This window comes from Sebastes fasciatus, chromosome 16 (assembly GCF_043250625.1).
Source record: "Sebastes fasciatus isolate fSebFas1 chromosome 16, fSebFas1.pri, whole genome shotgun sequence".
NCBI lineage: Eukaryota > Metazoa > Chordata > Actinopteri > Perciformes > Sebastidae > Sebastes > Sebastes fasciatus.
The window spans coordinates 5,148,523-5,164,209 of record NC_133810.1 but is presented as its reverse complement, the minus strand read 5'-3'; the positions used below and the strand labels follow the sequence as shown (position 1 = coordinate 5,164,209).

The 15,687-nt window shown below is 37.6% G+C and overlaps 1 protein-coding gene and 1 long non-coding RNA gene across 6 annotated transcripts in view; one reads left to right on the top strand and one right to left on the bottom strand.

Annotated features, from left to right (window-relative positions):
* clip2 (CAP-GLY domain containing linker protein 2) overlaps positions 1 to 12,245 on the bottom strand; it is a 41,709-nt gene extending 29,464 nt beyond the window's left edge. For 2 of the 5 annotated variants that reach the window (XM_074609988.1, XM_074609989.1), the window contains exons 1-2: positions 11,235 to 12,242; positions 7,891 to 8,113 (exon numbers count right to left, since the gene is read on the bottom strand). In XM_074609988.1, the coding sequence (XP_074466089.1) occupies positions 7,891 to 8,002 (112 nt within the window). In that variant the 5' untranslated portion in view covers positions 8,003 to 8,113; positions 11,235 to 12,242. Of the gene's footprint in view, positions 1 to 7,890; positions 8,114 to 11,234 lie in introns of all 5 variants that reach the window. The other 3 variants (XM_074609984.1, XM_074609986.1, XM_074609985.1) reach the window with 3 other exon arrangements.
* The window catches only part of LOC141752250 (uncharacterized), a 423,479-nt gene that overhangs the window by 233,800 nt on the left and 173,992 nt on the right, over positions 1 to 15,687 (top strand). The window lies entirely within an intron of this gene.

Here is a 15,687-nt window from a genome sequence, read left to right as displayed (position 1 = left end):
CTCTAAGCTCTTCAATGGAGGGTCAAGCTGTGAACAGTGCATGCATTGTGAGATCATACAGTCCAGCAGAATCGCTGTCACATTACTCATCCCGTTTGATTGTGTCATGCTGGCAAAAAAAAAAAAAAAAACTGCTTGTGTGGCAGCATCCAGCACAACAGAGTTCCTCTAATGCCTCCTGAAAAGTGGGTCAGAGAGACGGTATCAGTGATGTGCCGGTGATTAACCCTGCCATGCTGCCCTCTGATATCGCCCTGTTTCACACATAGATGAGCTCTGTTGTTGTTGTTGGGTTTTTTCTGCAACAGTCTGTAAACTGAGCAGGGCACCATTAGTGCGCGGTCTAGTGCGCGGTCTAGTGCATGGCGCTGCCAGTAAAAGTCTGTGTTTATCTGTAGGGATGGTTGGTGCCGGCGCTGTCTCACCGACACCCTGCCTGACTGACGGAGGGCCCGGGGCTCTGTGGGCCTCAGTGCTTGTGCTTTACGCCTCAATTGCTCCCATATGTTGTGATGTGAGATGCATTCGGCACAAACGGGCACAACTTCAAAGGGGTTTTAACTTGATGATACAGTTTGGAAGTTTTGAGGAATGTGCTGCTTCCAGTGGATGCTTATTTGGGGGGAACTGGTTGTTTTTTGCTGCAGACTTTAGGAGAGAAACATTTTAAAATGAGTTTGCGTTTGTCTAAAATCCGGTAAATGTTTGTTCTTTGCTGTTAAACATCACATATATCGACTGACTGAAAGATATTGACAATTAGAAAATGGGAGTACTCCGGTCCCTCATTGATCTGTAATCTGTGTTAAATGAATGTCGCCCAGGGCAAACTGACAAACAGCATCACCATCAGCCATAAGTCACTGTGTGTTTGACCCACATCTGCAGCTGGAATCACATCAGCCAAAGCACCAGACATGGTTGGGAAAGGTGTCTAAGAAACCTTCAAAGGTCCTGATCCAAATTCAGTTTGATATTTATTAAAATTACCTTTAACACTAGCACCTCCAACGCGGTCTGACCGACCACAGAGGGTTTTTATAACACAAATAACTGTTTAAATAAAAACTACGAGCCTTTCAGCAGCGCACATCTTTTCCTAAATGTGTGTTTTTAAAGTCTCTAACTGAAATCTCGCGTCTCATCCACACTGTGGAAATCATCTAAATATTCAGGCATGACTATAGGGGTGTCGCGATATACCGGTATTGACGGTAACCGTGATATTTAAAAAGTGAAATAGTGATATCATGTTAATAATGCACACATGACAATATTAGGTAAATAATCCAGCGCCTCTTAAATTATTTTATATATATATATACAGTCAAGGTTACAGACCATCTCTCCACCTCCCTACACTTTACTACCAACTATTTTGAGTGTAATTCATTTGCAAAAAAAGAAGACAAAACGTACAATAACCAAAGTTAAAAATGAATTATATCACGATAATATTGTTATTTTATATTGAATTCTTTTAGCCGCAGTCATGCTGTAGTGAAAATCTGATATCGCAACAGCTGTGCACCTAAATGCAACAGTGACAGACATAAAAACATACACTTATGTTTTTTTTTGTAATGGAAGCACAGGATCAGCCAGTGCATCATGTGATCCTGGCCAGCAGACCCAAACCTGAGCCAACCCATGATTTTGGGTTGCCGAGGCAACAGGAAAGAGAGGGCAAAAGGATCCTCGGCAGAAGGAAGACTGGAAACACAGCCCTTACTTTCACTATTGTGCTTGGCCACCTCCCACCGCCATCTGAATCCCACTATTCATTAGCTCTGCACAATGAAACCTCCACAGCTTCCTCCCGGCCCTCCTCCTCCTCCTCTTCCTCCCCCCAATTATCCCCCCCATCTCTCTCTACTTCTGTTACACACTCACCTCTTTCTCTGGCCTCTTTAACTCGCCCTATTTAGGATCCACAGTGGCAATCATCTTGTTCTTTTCGTTTTAAATTGGGCTTATCGAGGGCTGATACTGTGTTGTTGTTGTCTTCGGCAGCTGTGTGAGGCCGAGCGGCACGGACGCTAACAGCTGGATGGGGTCGAACTTCAAACGTTTCCTTTTACACATAAAGGAAATCCACAACCAAAGCGTCATGTTCTACCTTTAAGAGCACACATTTAAGGTGTTTTCTATGAGCACAAACAGGTTTTTAGTGGTGCTATTATGTCTTCAAATGACCAGTTTATTCTTAAGGTCCAACCTTTCTGTATTTCTGGTCTTTGTATTTGGTTCATTTAGTGTCTTGGTTACAGGAGGTCTAGAGCTTCACATGGACTCACATGGTTTCATAGTTTGCCTACAGGACAGTGATGAAGGAAACTAAGAGATTTTATCAATGATGGTTTGCAGATGAGTGGTAGAGCGAGCGAGAGGGATCAAAACAAAACTGAGTTGTTCCTGTACTGCCACCAGTATCTGAAACAATACAGCCTAAAATGCTGGACCGGGTATCGGCGAGTATGCACTGATCCGATATCACTATATCAGATTTATCAGTTAATTTACGTTAAAAAGCAACATGTGTTACTATAATGCCATAATTTATTATTTATTTATTTCTTGGCCTCGTGTCACCACTTCAGCTACTATAACATGTCCTTTTAGTCATTATTATTATTATCATTACGGCTATTTTCAATAATGTTATGAGTAATATTACTATTGCTGTTTAGTTTGTCATTATTGCTGTTATTATCATCACAATTTATTTATTTTTTATTTTTTATTTTATTTTTAAAAATGTATTATTGTTATTAAAATAATACAAAACAATAAGAAAAAAATTAAATAAAAGCACAACTCTATTCCCATTTTTTCCAGAAAAATCTTCTACATTAGGTGTTCATATGCCAATGACGTGCTTACAGCTTGAATGCAGGTTTAAAGCACAAACAAACTAGTGGACTTACAGAAACTGGTATTTCATATACTGTATGAGGAGGACTGTGAACTGGAAGCTGCATGTCTCCAAAAAAGGCAACAGCCATCGACTGTGACTGAGATATTTCTGTTGAGAAACTCTCTTTCCAAGGTCACCGGAGACGTGGCGGCATCACGAGCGGTGGCACAGCTCTGTTATTTTCACATCAAACGCAGCGAGAAGGAACTGGCTCAGATGCTCTCTGACAACAGTTTCTTCTAGAGGGTGAAAATAAATCCAGCAAAGTAAACTCTGCCAAAGTCCCCGACACAGTGGCCCCTTCTCACAATCTACCCAGCTAAAACCAACAAACAGGGGGTTGAGAGTCTGAGGCCAGGTCAGTGTTAAGAGGACTATCTGGGGCAGGAAACTAATCCCTCCATCAGTGTTGTCCCAACGGTATATCAATAGTGTTTTATAGCCAACTTGAGGTAGAAGAGGGATATCATTATTGATGGATTGCCACAAACTTTAAGATTATTAAAGATTAACATGATTTACTTTGAAGTTACTGTGAGGAACTTTTAACTGCATGAAACAGTCATAAAGCTCGTCATTGAGTCTGATTCCCTTCGCTTTGCCGCTCCGCTGGGGGCCAACACCGACGCCACGCTGCTGGAGGCCCAGGCCGTATTGCTGGACCCGCTGGAGGGAAGGGAGGCACGGGAGAACCAGAACCAGGACTGAGCGGGGCAGACTGTCAGACCCTGCTGCGGTAAAATTAGAGGTTTATTAAAGGGAGTCTGGTGCTCGGAAACACTACCACTTTTGTCCACAGGGACCGCCAAAATCAACATAAAATTAAAGTTCCTCGTAGTAACTTTATCTGCAAAGCATTCATAACTATTCAAACCTTTAATTTAAAGGAATAACATGTTAATTAAATGAGTTTTATAGGTACTAGTGGGAGGATTTTTACCTTTGGACAAAGCAAGGCTTGCAGTTTCGCTCTCTTTCCAGTCTTTATGCTAAGGTAAGCGAAGCGGCTGCTAGCCATGCATACATGAGAGTGATACCAATGTTATTATCTAATTCTCAGCAAGAAAGCAAATAAGCAGATCTTATACTATTCCTTTAAGATACAATTATATTGTGACTATTAACAACGAACCTACAATTTAGTTTTGACTCTCTGAAATGTGATTTCCAGATATTTACATTTATGTAATTCAAGATCTTCATTCATATTGTCGGACTTCTCGGAGATATCTGATGACTACATTGGACATATCTTGAATTTAATCTTAATATTGAAGTTAATAATTGTTTTTTAAAGATATCTACAAAGACATTTTGGATATCCTTAAACAAATCAAAAGGTTTGAGCTATCAATACTTACATTTTATTTCTGTCCCCAGAGTCAAAACTAAACATGGAGAAGCAGCGTTCAGTTTCTATGCTCCATATATCTGGAACAAACTTCTGTTTGCTGCTGCCTTTTATTAAATTAAATAATTATTAATTTCTTACACTCCACTGTCACTCTTATTTTATACCTGTCATATTCTAATTTAGCTTGTTTTCTATTCTCTTGGCTCTTTAATGACTGTTTTTATTGTATGTAAATGTCCTTTTGTGGTGCTTTTCTTTTGCACTTTGTCTGGATGCTTTTGATGTTTTATGTAAAGCACTGAAATATGCTATATAAACAAACTTCCCTTGCATTATATATCTACAAACACACTCTGATATCTGCAATGTGAATCTCATAAATGATAAAACGACGTGATGATGTCCATGAAATCATTATAGATATCTTAAAAGTTGAAATCACATGCAGAAAGCGCGACGCTGGGAAAAGAAAAAAAAGACCCGCATCATGATGATTGTGTATTTTCTTTTGTGGATAAACAGGATGTGAGCAGACTAATGACTTCATGTGTGGTAGAAAACAAACAGGCAGGAGTTTATATGAGCAGCAGTCACATTAGGACAGATAGCTAACAGCTGACGGGCCCTGATGCAACATTAAGGGATTAGCTGTTTGAGCTGCTAATGGACGAGTTCAGGATGATTTCTGACTTCCACACAGAGAGAAACTAAAATAACATCCAGGTCCAACACAAACTGGGATGGATAAATGAAAGCAAGTTTAGTTTACTCGCTTTAGAAATGCTAATAAATGGCTTTAACAAACCAAGGAAAATAATGTGCTTAGATGTGTTTTAGATTACATTCAAACGGCTCTCTAACAAACACTAATATATGGTACTCATATCTAATTATTAGGCTATTACTACATCCATACATTTTTAATTGTCAAAGTAATAATACAGCAATTACTGGGAGGCAGAAACAGTTTTCTCACTTTCTTTAAAGGGCGTGTCGATCTGAGTTCTGTTCTGTTTGTTTGTTTTTCCAAAAGGAAACGCCCTCTCAGCCGTTAGCAAAAAGCTGTGGCGTTACCAAATTAATCTAATCAATAAGGTTATGAATAATGTGAACGCTAGCATTAGTTAACTAAGATTGGAAATAACTGAAAGTGTTATTTCTGATTTTTTGAAGTGGGGTTGTATGTATACTCCCGTGTTCTGCGAGGTAAAATTAATGTTTTTGTGAATGGAGTCTGGTGGCTTTGAATAGAACGATATAACGGCTTCAGTTCGCCGTCAAAAAGGGCTGTCTGACGGCGAGGTAAAATCAGTTTTAAGTGTACGCTATATTTATAATATTTTCACCGCTTTACCTCGCCGTCATACAACCCGTTCTGATGTGGAACTCTTCAAAGCCATCAGACCAGACTCCATTCACAAAAACAGTAATGTTACCTCTCAGAACACGAGTTGCTGGTCTACCGCTGCATCGATCGGTTAGTTAGTTTGGGTTAATGTGTGACTTTCTGAACTGAACAAACGTGGCGTCCACAGCAGTACATTCCTAGCATCTGCTTCTCCAGACTGGGAGCATGCCGACCGCCATCTAAGTTACTGTATGTGACGTTAATACACTGACTATAAGGATGTATATATACTGTATATGTAGCAGCGTCATCATGCAGAAACCTACGACAGGTCACAAGGGAAAAAGGTTTTTAGAAGGGCTTGAAGGGAAAATAGCATTTTGACTCTAAAGCATACATACTTTAGCCAAAAAAAACATTAACATAATATTGAATAACATGACGGATTAATTATAGTAATTATAAACAGCATGAGTTTCAGTAAATTAAACACTTCCTGTGCTGGAACAACTTAAACAGCAACAGCTTTGTTTGCTTTCTCATGAAACTCCAGTCACCATGAAGCATGACTCACTGATAAAAGGCCTCCCCTACACACCGATGCTAATGAGAAACCAGCGTAGTATCAGCCAGAGAAGGGCGGCTATTCTTCTGCTGAGCTGGGGAGTGAAGCTGTAATTTAGCAGAAACAGGACTGACGTGTGCGTGTGGAGCCGGTGGGACGGCGCTGTCATGTGGGCTAAAACCAGAGAGGATAAACAGTGCGGCTGCTTTTCAGAGTGAGAACAGCTGTGATTACTTTTTTGCAGGCAGGGGTTGTGTTTTTCAGAGAAGTCTAATTTTGGTTAGCAGTCCGTTTTTTTAAGTAGCTGTTTAAGGTCAAAGTCGTGCAGAAGTCGTCAGTCCACGTTTCATCTTTTCAATTCAGATTAAGGACACAGCTGGCGGTATATTTTTGTTATTGTCAAGTAATACCAATAAAGGGTAACTCAGGTATTTTTCAACCTGGAACCTATTCTCCCATTTTTTTGTGACAAAAATTTTTGAAAATGTTTTTTTCTTCTGGATTATGGTCGCAATTTTAAATAGTTTTAAACACGTGGTTAACGTTGTAAATTGAAACAAAATTAACAAAAAACAAAAATACTTGGTTATTTATATTTAGTAAAAAAAAAACATCATAGTTTGGCATAAAATGACTACAATTCTTACGTTATTAAGCTACGGACGTAAATTAAAATAAGTGACTTTTGGTTTCACACAGGACAAAGACAGCGTCCTCCTGGGGGAAAGTCCTGTGTTTGTTTGAACCATCCACCAACACAACCTCCTCCCTACGCAGACTTCCACAGATGATCTTTACAAACGTATATGTGATACGTCAAAAACAAACATAATCCGCAACAAAATACGTTCAAAACGTAACTCTCAATGCAGTTAAACTGTATGGGAATGTAACCTTTAGGCGCCAGGCCTGGATTAGTACAGCTTTTAAAAAATCACTACAGAAGAGAAAACACTAAATTAACAATTGCCATTGAATGAAGTAGTAGTAGTAGTAGTAGTAGTAGTAGTAGTAGTAGTAGTAGTAGTAGTAGTAGTAGTAGTAGTAGTAGCAGTAGTAGTAGTAGTAGCAGTAGTAGTAGTAGTAGTAATAGTGGTAGTAGTAGTAGTAGTAGTAGTAGTAGTAGTAGTAGTAGTAGTAGTAGTAGCAGTAGCAGTAGCAGTAGCAGTAGTAGTAGTAGTAGTAGTAGTAGTAGTAGTAGTAGTAGTAATAGTGGTAGCAGTAGTAGTAGTAGTAGTAGTAGTAGTAGTAGCAGTAGTAGTAGTAGTAGTAGTAGTAGTAGTAGTAGTAGTAGTAGTAGTAGTAGTAGCAGTAGTAGTAGTAGTAGTAGTAGTAGTAGTAGTAGTAGTAGTAGTAGTAGCAGTAGTAGTAGTAGTAGTAGTAGTAGTAGTAGTAATAGTAGTAGTAGTAGTAGTAGTAGTAGTAGTACACATCATTTTAAATGGAGAGGGCGTGGCACCCATTCAAACTGCTGAAAGCTAAAAAGAAAAAAGTTGCATTTAGATCTTTCTATAAATACACTGGAAGATGAAGTTAAAGAAAACACTTCCCAGCTTCTGTGTGCGTGTAATCTAATGCAGCTGTGTTCTACTGAGTCATTAAGAAAAATAAATGGTCTAAGCCACTTCCGGTGACGAGAAGCAAAATAGCTGGAAGAATGGCATTCCTTATATTTTCCACGGGGTCAGAAGCAGGAAGTGACTTACTGTCTTTAGGGACGACGGGGCTGGATCCTCCCCCTGAGGTCCTTCCCACTGGGCTGGAATGCTTGGGCCCCCGGCCAGGGATTTTCAGTCCACTGGACTTGAGCATATTCATTCTACAGAAGCAGGGAGACGGGCCAGGACCTGAGAGCTCCTCCCTGGGCGATGAAGGCTACTGGATCAGGCACTAGACGTCGGAGTGGTGGCTCTCGCTCTCCATGTTTATCTGTTGGGTTGAGGCAGTCATAAATACAGGAACGGTTAGGAGAAATAAGAGGTAAACAAGCAGACTGAGGGGTGCATGCTTCAAGTGCATGCTCACGTGTCACCCAGTCCCCAGACTTGTATGAATGGACCAGACCAACTGGTTTTCACAGAAACAACATCACATGAGATGCACACAATGTGGAGCTGTTTGTACAGCAGCAGAACAATGCAACTGTATTTTTTCCAAAGGCTTTCAAACATTTGTGCAACTTCCAATCTTATCATGACTTGACGATTGTGTGCATACAATCTAGTGATTTACGGAGGAGTCACTAGATAAATCTGAGGGGTCATAACGGATAATAAAGAAAGATAAAATGTATTTTTTTCTGACTTATATTCAATTTTTCCTTTTTTTTCTTGTGAAATACTTGGTGTTTCTTTCTTTTATCAGCTCAGTGAATGGGCGTTATCAGTGATAAGCCTCACAGATGTGGGTGAGTAGGGGCCTGCTACACCCACTAGTAGGTTTTATCAATCGATTCACATGGGCTATAACATGGAAAGAAGGAATAAAAGAAGATGACAGCGACCTCTAACGACCGTAGTAATAAGGCGGGGTGGATGTCGGGGGCGATGAATACATTCCTAAGTTTCACTTTCACTTTTCAAACGTAGTTGTTTTACACCAAAACACAATTTTTTCCCCTAAACTTTAAGTGTTTTTGTTGCCTAAACCTAAAGAAGCTGGTTTGTTGTAACAGTGACAGAAAAATATCCAAGCACCTGGGGCTTATTTCTGGCTATGAAAGTTTTCCATTTGTGTTGTTGGCTGCTCATTACAGCAAAAAGTAGTAATTTAATGAGATGTAGGTGTTGTTCCAAAATATAGCACTACAACACTACTGCTGTCGCATCTCATTAATGAACAACCAAACACCGTACTAGCACAGAGAAACACCTACAGACCAAAGCTGACATGTTAAGCTCAGTTGTGTCTTTTTTTATTTACATCTGTTAAGTCTATTTTTGACAGTTTTTGTTTAAAGGTGCAGTGTGTGGGATTTGGTGGCGAGCGTGTTGGAGAACTATGGTGGTAAATGCAAAAACGTGAGTTGCTCTCTCTAGAGCCAGTGTTTGGTTTGTCCTTTCTGGGCTACTGTAGCAACCAGCCCGCACAAAAAGGCGTATGTATGCCACGATAATGCACAAGGCATTGAGCGTGCAATATGAACGCCTGTCCGGCTTTTGATGTGTCATTTGTACGCCATGTAGTCTGTACTGAGTCTATTCGCATAAATATGCTACGATCAGAGCTAGTGACGTAGAATAAGTAAGGGTTAATGTACAGCGAGCCGGTCATTGTTGTGAAATAAACCCCTTCAGGGCGATGTAAGTGCCGCATTTATTTCACAACAATGACCACTAGCTGTACATTATCCCGCTTATAACACGGCTACTTACTTAAGAACAACAACGGTGTGCCACAGTCCGACATCAGAACTGTGTCCATAGCAACAGTCTACTGTCAAGAAATAACAGACCGTAGAACGCCGTGATTGACCAATCAGAATCAAGTATTCAACAAAGCCGTGTAATAAAAGCCGTGTGTTGTTTCCGGATGTATTTTACCTAATTTACGTACTTATTTTAAGCCCAACCATGACGTTTTTCCTAAACCTAACTAAGCAACACATTCTCACTCCCAACTCGTCAAATACCACCGCTTGGTCAGTGCCCCTTGGCATTGAAGGCCGGCGCACGGGTTACCCCTCTTGCGTTACTTTTGGACGGACCAGGGACGGCGTGTCAATATACATTCGTACATCCATAGTGTCCTTTCAAAATAAACCACCGTTTTCACAGGAAGTTCGGTTTAGGCAACACAACCACTTAGTTAGGGTTAGGAAACGGTCGTGGTCGACGTTAACTTCACTGACTAGCGACTCACAGGATTCACACCGGTGTGCTACTTGAAAGTCTTGTGTTTGTTTGACCCACCCACCTCATGAACGGACTCTGACACTATTAATACTACGTCACTTGCTCCGACCGTTGAATAACGCCACGGGTGGGTTTACATGGGACTGAGGTGAAAACCCGGTTCGTCGCATACTGTCACTAAAGGACGCCTCGGTGCGTCGGTTTCCTAACTGCGGACGTTACCGCAGTTTTGTTGCGTGGTGTACAAATGGCATGTGAAAATGTTAAAATGCGTCCTCATGACGCGCGAAATATCAGTGTAATGTCGTGCTATTTATACGCCTTCCCGTGAGACCGGGTTGGTAGCAACATGGCGGCTTGTGTAGATATAAAAGGCTCATTCTAAGGTAACAAAAACACAATAATTTTCAATATCAAGTGATAATACATTAACAAAAACATACTTATATTATATTCCATTTCTGCCAATAAATCTCTCTAAATGTTACACACTGGTCCTTTAAGTTTTATCCGGGGTTAACTATTCAACACCTGGCAATCCAAATGGAACATTTAAAAGTATGTTATTATTGCAATTATCATTACATTTGTCACAGTAAATTATCATTGCTTCATGGCACAACTTGTCAATTTTAATAATAATATGACATGAGAGTCAATGTAGGCCTGTGCCCAAGTGGAGCATGGCCTACAAATCATGGCCCAAAAGCCCATTAAGAAGATCTAATGCTGTTATAGCTTACAATAAACAACACACACATCTGGGCTGAGAGGCTTTAAACCACACACACTGGGTATTAGGAAGGGAAAAAAAGCAGATTTCAGATAGTTAATCATTTTCCTTAATATGCACCTTTCATCCAGATAATGAGGCATTTCTTTAGATCAATCAATCCTGTCTAGAATGATGGTTTTGCTATAATAAAACTGAAGTGAAAAAAAATAAGGCCTATTGATTTTCATGCAACCTGAGCTATTCCTCACATAGGCCTGGATTTATTTGAGTGAAAACAATAAGAAAAAGCATTGGGGATGATGATAATGCGCACCTCAACCTCAACCAAAAATGTAACACAACAGCAGTTTGATCCATTGTTGTAGCTACTGCGGCAACGTGGTCCATATCCAGACTGTCCTTCACTTTCAGTCACCTCCTAGCAATAAAAAAAACATATTAAATAAAGGAAAAGACTCACCTTTCTGTGTGGTATTAAAGCATCCAAGGTGGGGTGCACAACTTTCAATTTTCTTGCCAGGAAAAGATGGGATTAGTGGTTGCCACTCCCTGGGATGCAAATATGGATGCTGAGCACAGAGAGACTGGAAGGAGTGGAGCAGCAGCAGGATGATGATGATGATGGCAACAACTGTGCACACAGTGTCTGCAGCAATACACCAAATGATGGTTTAGCAGATAGCCTGCATCTTTTCAGGAAGAAAGAGCGAAGATAAATCAACATGCATTGCTGTTTTAGTAGCCGAAACACTGCTGCAACACAGGCGGTGGAGAGGAAACGAAACGCAGCATCAGCAACACTCCAAAAAAGCAACTTTTCTGTGCATATAACCCTCTCAGTCTCCAGGATATCTGTGTTTTTTCGGCCTCTTCTCACTCTTCGTGGTGTAGGTTTAGTTGGGTGGTTAGTACAGCCTCCCTCTGACTCAACCCACTAGGCTAGACTTGAACAAAGGGGGCTGGGATTGAAGCTAGAGCCTCCTGGGGGAAAAGATGAGAGAGAACAGTCTAGCGTGTGACGTACTCCGTTTAAAAAAAGGGGGATTTAAAGTGTGACTGTGTTTATCGGGTAAAAGACGTGACTCACAATGCGTGATTCAATGCTAAATCCACTCATTCTTACTCATATTTTAATTCGGCATGTATAAAATCTTCCAAAAAAACATTTTGTTTGCAATAGCATGCCATGTTTATGACACGGCGCCCTGTGTTCACACGCCTTCGACAGTGCATCTTCATCTGTCGTGCCAGATATAAAAGTCTCAATTTTACACCGATGCAGTGCTTTTTAAAACATAATAAGTATGCCGAATTGATAAAGGGTTATTAATGTTTCATAATAATATCTTAAATCACAAAAAAATAGTCTTTTACTTTCACCAATAAGTAAGAAAACGTTAAATAGCAACAATTCTGGTAGGAGTCTGGTGCGGCTTCTCTTTTGAGACTGAAAACAGGCGAACAGAGGCAGATTGGAGATATCTGGTACGTATGGAAGAATAATAAAGCTATTTTATAATTGTAATGGTCACGGTGAACACGTGGAGCCATTTAAACGGATGGGTGATTCATCCTCATATTTCTCTGGTAGTGTGGGTGGGGTCAACCCGGTTTATGGATCACTTCGCCTTTTCCGGCTCGATTATAAGCACTGGGATTGGTCAGCTTGTCTGCTACTGGGAGTGTCCCAGTTTGACAGCTGGACCGCGAAATAGAGACCTCTACTGCTGCACTTTGTATGAATAAATAAATAAACAAATAAAAATGATAATAATATAAATAATAATATCAATAATACATATATTTTTTTTCACCTTTTTTAATTACATTTTAATCAATAACATTAATATTATAAATCAAGAATGGGGCAATAACAACTACTCTTACAATGTAATTATTTATCCTTTTAACTGTACTGCGGTCGGTCAGAGGGTATCCCTTTAACTGTACTATATACATACATACATATACAACAAAACATATATATACATATAATAATAATTGAAAAAAGAATTTTTACTTTTTTTTCAAATAATTTTTTTATAAATAACGTTAATATTACAAATCAAGAATGGGGCAATAACAACTCCTCTGACAATGTAATCATCACATAATAACATAGATGTTTCATAAATTAATAAATAATAATAAAATAAAATTACAGGGGACATTTGAAGAAACTAGTTTTATAGCTTTCATGTTTTATTCATTTATTTGTTTATGTATTATTATTATTATTATTATTATTTTGTATTTAGATTTTTTTTTACAGATTTCAATGATTTGACAAAGTATTTTTTTCATTAATATATACAATATAATATTGAATTAGGCTTAACTATCACATATAACATAGATGTTTCATAAATTAATAAATAATAATAAAATAAAATTACAGGGGACATTTGAAGAAACTAGTTTTATAGCTTTCATGTTTTATTCATTTATTTGTTTATGTATTATTATTATTATTATTATTATTTTGTATTTAGATTTTTTTTTACAGATTTCAATGATTTGACAAAGTATTTTTTTCATTAATATATACAATATAATATTGAATTAGGCTTAACTATCACATATAACATAGATGTTTCATAAATTAATAAATAATAATAAAATAAAAATACAGGGGACATTTGAAGAAACTAGTTTTATAGCTTTCATGTTTTATTCATTTATTTGTTTATGTATTATTATTATTATTATTATTATTTTGTATTTAGATTTTTTTTTACAGATTTCAATGATTTGACAAAGTATTTTTTTCATTAATATATACAATATAATATTGAATTAGGCTTAACTATCACATATAACATAGATGTTTCATAAATTAATAAATAATAATAAAATAAAATTACAGGGGACTTTTGAAGAAGCAAACTTATAACAAAAGATGATCCTCAAAGTTTTTTAGTAGTTTTATTTATTTATAATTATTATTTTTTTTTTTAATTTCAACGATTTGACAAAGTATTTTTTTCATTAATATATACAATAAAATATATAATTAGGTTAGCCAACAAGTCCACACTGGGAGCACTGGGATTGGTCAACTTGACTGCTACTGGGAGTGTCCCAGTTTGACAGCTGGACCGCGAAATAGAGACCTCTACTGCTGCACTTTGTATAAATAAATAAATAATAATAATATATATTTTTTTAAATCCTTGTTTTCACCTTTTTTAATTACATTTTAAATGAATAACATTAATATTACAAATCAAGAATGGGGCAACTACTCTGACAATGTAATCATCGCATATAACATACAAGATGTTTCATAAATAAATAAATAAATAATAATAAAATAAAACTACAGGGGACATTTGAAGAAGCAAACTTATTTATTTAATTATTAAACACAATATATTTAGACTTTCTGTTTTCCACTTACATGTATGTGATATGATGTTTTCCCATTAATCCTCCTTGGTTGATTGCTGTTGAATTGAATGTGAAGCTTCAGCCAGCAGCTTGTTAGTTTAGCTTAGCATAAAGACTTGAAACAGTTAGAATAGCTCTCTCCAGAAATGACAAAATCCACCTACCAGAACATCTAAAGCTCATTAAAAGAGAATGAAGTGAAGCACTTTGTAATTTTGTTTTGATAAGTGCTATGTAAATAAAGATCTAATTTTATTATTATGAATAATAATAAATTAAATTAAATTAATTAATTAATAAAGGCGAGCCCATGCAGAGAATTATCATCAAACTCTGCAGTTCCCCTCAGCTCTATAAGCATTTAAGCATCTTTCTCATAGAAGTTTTATCAGTCTCACTGCTCTCATCAGATCCATTTCCAGCCACATGAGGCTGCTGTTTTCAGTGAGAAAGCTCTGATAACTCCACTGTACTTTATGCTACCTGTCCACATGAATGCTACTGTTGCTCCATGCCTAATAGAGGCACAAGCTTTGTTATGATTATTATGATAATCAACCAGTCAGTTATGTAGCAGATATCCAGTAACTTATTTTAAAGCATGTACACAGTGAAGTGCATTTTATAGCTGGTGCAGTACATTTTGTTGTGGTCATCAACACAAACCTGGCTGACTTAGATGACTGGTTATGCCCATAAAGTATGGCAAGACACTTTAACATTTAATAACTACAATGGATATGTATTGCATGTCATTCAATTCTTCCTAGTTAAAAATGAACATTTTAAATATCCATAATGAAATTCTTCTAGGGCTGCACAATTAATCAAAATTTTATCAAAATCACGTTATGGTCGATTGCAATTTTCAAATCGCAGTATTTGTTAAAAGTGAAATGTGTGTCAAAATATAATTTCAAATTAAATATTGTGGTGCTGCAGAGATGCGCTGGCCTACACATTATATTCTACAGACTTTTGCTTGCTGATCCCTGCAAAAATCACAACTTAATCATTTTAATATGTTTTTCAAAAAAATTTGAATAATGATGTAAAAAGTATCGTTCCCTCTAATATCGCAAATCATATCGCAATTGCTATATCAGTAAAAATAATCACAATTAGATGGGTTTTTTTTACAAAATTGTGCAGCCCTACATTCTTCCTATCCACAATTGTCATGTTTAAATATCAACTTCACATTTGCCATTCATGTGTAAGTATTGGGTTTTCAATTTCAGCGAAACACAATTGCATTTTTTATATCCACAATGAACTTTCTGGATATCTGCAATATAACTCTGACTAGGAAAAAACTCACATTTCAGATATCTACAATCCAACTCTTACTATTCATAATTTCAATTCCAGATATCCAAAATATAATTTTTACACGACGAGTAAAAATGTTATTACGGATACCCATAATTGGCATTATGAATAGTAAAAATGCAATTTTCTGATATCTACAAAAGGAGAAATGCCATTATGGATATCTAAAATGTGATTACAGATAGGAGTGT